Source organism: Pleurodeles waltl, chromosome 5, assembly GCF_031143425.1.
Source record: "Pleurodeles waltl isolate 20211129_DDA chromosome 5, aPleWal1.hap1.20221129, whole genome shotgun sequence".
Taxonomy (NCBI): Eukaryota; Metazoa; Chordata; class Amphibia; order Caudata; family Salamandridae; genus Pleurodeles; species Pleurodeles waltl.
In genome coordinates, this window is record NC_090444.1 from 535,936,279 (window position 1) to 535,944,983 (window position 8,705).

The 8,705-nt window shown below is 48.8% G+C and overlaps 1 protein-coding gene across 1 annotated transcript; it reads right to left on the reverse strand.

The window, feature by feature from the left end:
- Positions 1-1,259: 1,259 nt before the first annotated feature.
- FOXA2 (forkhead box A2) lies at positions 1,260-7,647 on the reverse strand. The gene is made up of 2 exons (XM_069234354.1): positions 6,808-7,647; positions 1,260-2,936 (listed from the first exon to the last, which is right to left on the reverse strand). Exons 1-2 carry the CDS (start codon positions 6,892-6,894, stop codon positions 1,728-1,730), a joined length of 1,296 nt encoding a protein of 431 aa, XP_069090455.1. The 5' UTR covers positions 6,895-7,647; the 3' UTR covers positions 1,260-1,727.
- Between the last annotated feature and the right edge of the window lie 1,058 nt (positions 7,648-8,705).

Here is an 8,705-nt window from a genome sequence, read left to right on the forward strand (position 1 = left end):
CGGCGCCAAGAAGCTCTCTGGACTCGGTGAAGCGTCGCGTGTTTCACCGGGTCCGTGAGGTGTCTGAGCTTGTGACGGGTCCTTCTAGCCCCTGCGCTTGTGGTGGGACACCTCTGGCCCTCCCGACTGTGGTCAGTCACTTCTAGCCCTTGCACCTCTGTCCCATGCGCCTATGACGGGACACCTCTAGCCCTTGTCTGTAGCAAGACACGTCTGACCCCTGCGCCTGTAGCAGGACACGTCTAAGCCCTGTACCTGTGGCAGGACACCTCTAACCCTCCCGCCTGTGGCAGGACACCTCTAGCCCTTGCGTCTGTGGCGGACACCTCTAACCCTCCCGCCTGTGGCAGGACACCTCTAGCCCTTGCGTCTGTGGCGGACACCTCTAACCCTCCCGCCTGTGGCAGGAGAACCTCTAGCCCTTCTGCCTGCGGCGGTTCACTTCTGGCGCCTGTGGCAGGTCACCTCTATACTTTCGGCTTATGGTGGGTCACGTCTGGTCCCCGCGATTGTGGCAGGTCGCCTCTATACCTTTTGCCTGTGGTGGGTCACTTTTAGTCCCTGTGGCAGACACCTCCATTTAGTCTCTGCGCAAGTAGCAGGACACCTCCAACCCTTCTACCTGTAGCAGGACACCTGTAATCCTGCGCTTGTGTCACAACAACTCCAGCCCCCGCACCTGTGGCGGGATATCTCTAACCTTTCGCTTATGGCAGGACACCTCTAGCTCCTGGGCCAGGACACCAATATCCCTTCCACCAAAGGCAAGAAACCCCTAGCCGCTGCGCCTGTGGCAGGTCCGTTCCGCCCCCTTCCCCTGTGGCTTTATGGGCTGAAGCATCTTTGGAAAATAAAGTGCACCAAAGGGACAAAAAGCAAAAACAAATCCGTGTCCCAGAGGGACAGGTGCCTGTGACTGAGGAAGCTCACCTCCCCCGGCTATGACTTTAAAAGATTAAACATCATTTGGAAAGAAAGCGCACCAAAGCCACAAACTCCATTGAAAAACGAAAGATTTCTTTCCAACTGTCTTTGCAGGACAAAGGGGTGGGAATTACAACGTGGGAAAGGCGCATTACCGTAATGGGATTGCCTAAATCCCCTTATTACGGTTAATTACAGGCGAGATGTCAAGGCGCTTTTACGGAGCCAGTATTATTTGTACCTGTCTTCGGAGAGCAGCAACGACATTGGACAGCCTTTAATCTGCCTTCTCGTTACTGGGAGAATGAAAATACAGAGAAGCTACATTCAGGATAGAAACTTGCCAAAAACACTTTAATAGAGACTGTGGAAATCTGGTCATAGGCTATCATAGCATACATCTCATAGTCCATAAATTAAGCATACAGAAACCATAAATTAATGAGTTCCAGGCATGTTTTTACTCTCTCGTCACATCAAAAAACGGTCAATTATTACAACAAATATAATTTCAGACTTTTTACAACAAGAATATATCACGATTTTGGTCCTTGGTAGAAACTACAGGTTTCACACAGATAATGGCGTTCAGTACTTTCACAAAAATATACTCCCTGCAACAAAATAATAAAACAAGTGAAAACGTAGCATAATCAGCTTGACATCTATTAAAAAGGGCTGGGGCGACTTTTGAGGCGGGGGTTGGGGTCCAGATAAACACAAGACTCGAGTTTTAGAAATATGTACACGAATTGCAAGAAAAAAAAAAAAGAAAAAACAAGTTCTCGAACCCAGCGGGAGTTTTAGGAAGAGTTCATGATGGGCCTGGAATAAACACCTTGGTAATAGGAGGGGTCCCCTGCCAGAGAGGAGGGGTCAAGGCCGCTTTTGTTCGTTACCGAGCCCATGGGCAGCCCTCCCGCCATGGGCGAGCCGTAGCCCGAATAGTGCATCACCTGCTCGTAGGCCTTAAGGTCCATTTTGTGGTGCGCGTGGTGCGCGTGCGCGTGGTGGTGGTGGTGGTGGTGCTGCTGCTCCGAGGACATGAGGTTGTTGATGGAGAAGGGGTGGTTGAAGGAGTAGTGGTGCTCGGCCTTCAGGTGCGCCTGGGCCTCGTGCGACAGGCCCGGGTGGTGCGAGAGCAGGTGCTGCCCCTGCGCGCCCGGGGAGGCGCAGTGCTCCGGGCTCAGCCCCTTCAGGTCCGCCAGCGAGCGCTTCTGCTCCTGGCACGGCGAGGCGCTGGAGGGCGGCGACTCGTTGCCCGCGGTGCTCTCCGAGCCGCTGCCGCTGGCGGCCCCGGGGCCCAGGCCCTCCTTCTTGGCGCCGCCCTCCTTGGCCAGGCCCATCTGGCGGTCGCACTTGAAGCGCTTCTGCCGCCGCAGGTAGCAGCCGTTCTCGAACATGTTGCCCGAGTCGGGGTGCAGCGTCCAGAAGGAGCCCTTGCCCGGCTTGTCGGGGGAGCGCGGCACCTTGAGGAAGCAGTCGTTGAAGGAGAGCGAGTGGCGGATGGAGTTCTGCCAGCGCTGCTGGTTCTGCCGGTAGAAGGGGAAGAGGTCCATGATCCACTGGTAGATCTCGCTCAGCGTCAGCATCTTGTTGGGCGACTGCTGGATGGCCATGGTGATGAGCGAGATGTAGGAGTAGGGCGGCTTGGCGTGCGTGTAGCTGCGCCGGTAGCTCTTGGGGTCCCGCGAGCGGTTGATGGCCGACTGGCCGTAGAGGGGGCTCATGGAGCTCATGCTGGGGTAGGGCGCCAGGCCGTTCATGGCGGGGGCCTGGGCGCTCATCGGGCTCAGGCTGGGGCTCAGGTGGCTGCCCATTCCTGCGCCCATGCCGCCCATGGTGCCCGGGGACATGCCGGCCAGCGACGGGCTCATGGCCGTGTTCACGTAGGACATGTTCATGGGGGCGGCGGACATGTTGGCGCTGGAGCTCATGGCGGACATGCCCATGTAGGTGTTCATGCTGTTCATGCTCAGGCCGGCGTTCATGTTGCCCACGGAGGGGTAGGTCTGCAAGGAGAGAGGGCAGATGGTTAGACGGAGTTCTGCGGTGGCAAGGACACAATATAGGCTGTCAGTCACAAAGTGTGTGTGTGCGCGCGCGTGTCCTCACTACTGGCACTACATAGTACAGGGGCCCTGACAACAGGGCCACAGCGAAGGCTTCTCACATTCAGGGTATCTGCAAAGGGTCCGAGGTGCTCACATGAGTGGCAGTGGAACAACAAACCTTTTTTATTTGATATATTTTCATTCTTTTTATGTCACAAGGTACTGCCGTTAAAAGTATGTTTGCTGCCTTTAAAGGTCCTGACGTAAAATATTTTATTATTTATTATATTTGAATTTTCTTTATGTTACAAGGTAGTGACATTACTTAGTTGCACAAGGCCTACGATTACTGATACATGGATTCTTGACCAGGGTATCGACAATAACTGTGACTACACAAGCAATAACGGTACTGACATGAAGAGTCCTGGCATAAAATATTTTAACTATATTTCAAGAATCTTTTATTAAAAGTTACCGGTATTAAGTAACTGTACAAGGTACACGGTTACTGACATCAGTGCACATGGGCAAGGTACAAACATTAAAAATAATTGCACGAGGTACACTTGCACTGACATTACAGGCCCTGCCGTAAGATATTTTATTTATTATATTTTAATTATTTTTCCGTTACAAGACACTGACATTAAGTATAACTAAACAAAATGCACAGGTATTGACTTTTAAGCTCCTGACATAAGATATGTTATTATTATTATTTGATTTGGGTAACTGTACAAGGTACACAGTTACTGACAATAGAGTCTCAGGGCAAGGTGCAGACATTGGTAGTAATTCCACAAGGTACACTGGCACTGACATTATAGGTTTTGACATAAGATACTTTATTTATTACATTTAAATTCTTTTTTAATTAAAAGGTAAGAACATCGAGTAACTGCAGAAAGTACATGGGTGCTGATATTATAGGCCCTAAACACAAGAACATTTTTTATTGTATTGTCATTATTTTCGTATTAGAAAGTACTGCATTACGTAACCAGACATGCTACACGGGTGCTGACATTAAAGGTCTTGACATAAGATATGTTATCATATATTATATTTAATTACTTTTATATTAGAAGGTACTGACATTACGTGTAACTGCACAAAGTACGCGGGTACTGACGTTTAAGGGCATGACACAAGATATTTTATAATTTATTATATTTTAATTATTTATTACACTGACTTTAAAGGCCCCGACAATAGATGTAATATTATTTATTGTACTTTCATTGTTTGTACATTACACTTTGCTGTTACCGAGGGAATTGCCCATGGTGCACGAATACTTTATATTAAGGGCCTGACAGAAGTTTTATTATTATTTCTTATATGTTCATTCTTTGTATTTTATAAAACATTCACACCAACAGTAAGTGCAGGGGTATCGCTTTAGGTTCCTGGCACATGCTACTGGCTCTGATGGTAACTGAACATGGTACTCTGGTAGCGACATTAAGCGCCCTGGCGCAAAGTACCCGCATTGAGTGTTTGCACATGGCAGATGACCGGGTACAATTGACTTGAACTAAGAGTATTTGCAGGTACACTTGTACTTCTGACATTTAGCATCCTGGCACAAAATACCTAAATTAAGGGTGAATGTACAGACCACACGTGTATTGGTAGTAAGGGTTCTGGCACAAGATATCTCATAATTTAGAATATATATTTTCAATATATGTTTTTGCAGGCACGCGCATAAAGTGTAATTGCACACGGTACACGGGTACTGACATTGGGGCCCGGGAACAGGTCCTGGCATTAAATGTGACGCACATAGTAGAGAGCTAGTCTCATTACGGTTTATTGTACAAGGTACAGGCACTAAGGGTAACTGAACAAGGTACACGGCTAGAGACATTAAGGGTCCAGGCAATCAAGAATATATATATATATATATATATATATATATATATATATATATATATATATATATATATATATATATATATATATATATATTTGTGATTTAGCAGATACTAGCATTAAGGGTCATTGCACAAGGTATACGGGTACTGAAGTTAGGGTCCTGGGACATGCCCTGGCATTAACGTTAACTGCATACGGTACATGGATAGAAGCTTTAGTAGTGTGCTGGCATAAGAAACAGGCATTGAGGGTACTGAACAAAGTGCACGGGTAGTGACACTCGGAGGTTGTGGCACACAGTACTTGCATTAAAGGGATTTGCAGAAGGGTCACGGGCGCTGACACTAGGCTCCTGGAACAATACGGTTTATTATTTATTACATTTCTTTTAGTTGTTTCTATTTTACAGGGCTCTGACGTTAAGACTGACGGTACGGGCAAAGGTCCTGGCACAAGGGACTCACACAAGAAGTATGGGTACTACTAATTACTAACATGAAGCGTCCTGGCACAAAGAACTGGCATTTAGAGTAACGACGTTAAGTACGTGTGTATTGGAACTAAGGGCAATGAAAAATGTAAAAGAGTACTGATCCCAATAGTGCTGTCGCCGTCTACATGGGCACTAGCATTAATAATGCTGGCCAAGGGCAGGTGGGTACTGCCAACGGGTACGTGGTGCCGCCAAAGACACTGTTGGTACGGACACACGGAGGGGTGAAATGAGGGCCAGGGTGGGGGCATAGTATGACTCGGGGTGGAGGGGGTCTACACACGACTCGAAACAGACACAGAGGGGGCCGCAAGGGCATTTGAGTGCCAGCTTTGCTTTAGCTTTTAAGGCGGCGAACTGCGAAATACTGGAATTATTCAAAGTTACCATAACTCGCTCCTGTACTATGCTTTCCGATTACTGCTTCTTTTTATGGCAGCTTTGACAAATTCTTAACTGCATTGGTATTACATGACTTTTAGATGTGATTTGCTATCCATTGATTTGTTACTACATGTAAGCTTTAGTAAAAATACATACAAATTATTGTTTTTGTTCAAGCAGATACACAGACTCTGGTAATAAGAGTGTCCAGTGAGTTGGCACTGTGCTGATAACTTCTGGCATTAACATGCTGGCACGAGTCAAGCAGATACAAACACGGGGTAGGTGTACTGGCAAAAAAACAACGTTCACTGCCACGATGTTTTTAGTAAGTAAATTACAGGGTACACAACATTAATATTGGTCCGGCGACACAGACCCGCGCTGCGCCAGCCAGACCAAGGGGTGGGAGTTCTACAGACTCAGACTTTTTTTTTTTCTCACATTAATAATGTGAGAAAACAAAAAAAAAAAAAGTCGGCTAGCAGACTGTATTCACCCGAAGCCGAAAAACAGTATTCTGAAGCTGGACAAATCCCCAAAAAGTGTGAAAAAAGTGAAAAAACGTTTCATGGAAGTGTGGAGCTAAAACTATCCGGAAAGAAAGTCCGCTGACAGCAAAACACCTTTCCGTCTCCACACACAGGGGGGGCAGAGGGAGGGGAACCCCTCCCAGCGCCCGTCCTGGGCCCGATCTGTAAACAAAAGTCATCTTTCACAAATAAAAGTGCAAGTGTGTGTATAAAATATTAGCCCCCCTCCTCCCCTTTATCCACTGATGGCGAGAGAGGCACCCTCAGCCCAATGCTAAAACACACAACTTTGTTGAGACAGCGGTGTGTGTGCGCGAGAGAGAGAGCCTCAGTCATCGAGGCGAGGATTTGGAGTTCCTACAAGTCAATATTTGATCGCAAAGTTAATATTATCTCAAAGCTAACACGGGGTAGTATAAAGCGAGACCTGTTTTAGGAGCCGGTGGGGAGAGGGAAAGCGAGCGCAGATCCACACACTCCGCGATCACGCACACACAGGCCCGCAAAAACAGCCAAAACCGGGGACCCCCCTCACCTCGGGCTCGGCATAGTAGCTGCTCCAGTCGTTGTGCTCGTGTCCTTCCATCTTCACGGCTCCTAGCATACTGGGAGCCGAGTGCATGGCAGTTTAAAATTTAACAGCCACCGCAAAGCCAGGCAGGACTGAGAGGCGACCAAAAAAAAAGAGGAGTGAACTCTCCCTCCCTCTTCCCGGCTCCCTCCCTCCCTCTCGGAGGCGGACGGCTGCTGCCGGGCGGCCAGGAAGCTGCTGCTGCCCCCGGGCGCCGGCTGCTGTGCACACAGCCCGTGCTGCTGGCGCTGCTGCTGCTGCTGGCGAGGGGAGGGCGCAGCGATAACAAGTGCTGCTGTGACGTCGGTGGCAGCCGATTATATGCAGCGAGCGCGAGGAGCCCAGGCCAATCCCCCGAGCCCGCTGGGCCTGGTATTTGAATAATCAGCTCACACCTAGGCGCGAGACTGGCCGTCCCGGCAGCCCCCATTGTACACCTGCCCCGCTCCGCAGAGGGGCCGCGCGGGGCGCCCAGTCAGCGCCGACCCCATTGTTCGGCCGGGGAGGGGTGGTGCCGGGCCTGGCCTATTGCCTTATTTCGTGTTATCTGCTGGCCCTAAGTGTGCGAGGACGGGGCTGCGCTGTGTGCTGTGACTTAGGAAGGGGGAAAAGGGGGGGAGGAACGTGAAAAGGTCGTTTTCCTCGTTTGATATTGTGAAAAATGTGCCGTTGCGCAGTCATTCAGTCGAAGCGCTGCAACAAACAGTGAAAGGGTTACTATCCTGCAGAGAAGCGCAGGTAATCCACTCTCATATGTAAGAACACTGTCGAATAGCCACAGCATTCATAATAATGGCTTTCGGGACTTAAAGGACATGCCGGTCCCAACTGACACCCAGGCACTGGTATAATGGGCAGTACCTGCATGTCATCACGGCATTTGATAGCACCAGCTGACACTCTTTTTGTAGCTTTTTGACAGTACCTTCTGTTACGCAGGCAGTGCCTGACAACACTCAGCCTATTAAAAATTCCTGTGTGGCTCATTACTTGGTTACCGTCCACTGACCTATGACCTCTACTTAGAGGTTTTGGCAGTACCTAGTGATGCTTGAACCTTCGTTAATACTAGTACTCACAGCCTTATTAACATTGTCTGCAACTAACAACGTTGACAGTACCTGCTCGCACAAACAGCCTCCACAGTATCTATGGTTACTAATAGCCTTGAGAATAACTGATTGCACTATAAACCTTTTGAAGGGCCTAGGCCACTGAAGGAACCAAGGAAACCTGTCCATCGGCAACAGCTGGTGGTACTTGCGTCCTCAGGAGTACCTACTGTTTACTCCAGTCCTCGTGAATACTTGTCGATGTTCACATGCTTTACCAGTACCTGCTCATACTTAAAGCCTTGAGAATACGTGTCAGTACTCACAGGCTTTTGCGGCACCCGCTGATACTCAAAGCCTCGAGAATACTTGTCAGTACTCACAGTCGTGAGTCCAGCTGATACTTAAAGCCTTGAGAGTGCTTGTCAGTACTCACAGGCTTTTGCAGTACCTGTTGATACTCAAAGTCTCTTGAGTACTTGTTGATACTCACAGGCGTATGCAGTACCCGCTGATACACAAAGACTTGAAAGTATTTGTTGACTTGCAAAGTCTTTTACAGTACCTGTGGGCTCTCGGTGCTTTGAGAGTACCCATAGCAATGAGAGTGCCTCTTCTCACTAAGAGCCTTGAGGGTACTTTTTAGCACCCAGAACCCCACGCATTGACTACACCACTGGCTGTACCATCTGATACTCGGAGCCGTGAGTGCACCTGCCGATTTCCAGAGGCTTGTACAGAACTTGCTGCTGCTCGGACACATGTCATAAACTGTTGGTACCTAGAACCATTATACTACCGGTTGCTAGT

What these genes read in the sequence shown, in the direction of transcription:
- FOXA2 (XM_069234354.1), bottom strand. Translation starts at nt 6,894, where the DNA reads ATGCACTCGGCTCCCAGTATGCTAGGAGCCGTGAAGATGGAAGGACAC. An exon ending in GCTACTATGCCGAGCCCGAG is followed by an intron (nt 2,937 to 6,807) that starts GTGAGGGGGGTC and finishes CTCTCCTTGCAG; the next exon opens with ACCTACCCCTCCGTGGGCAA.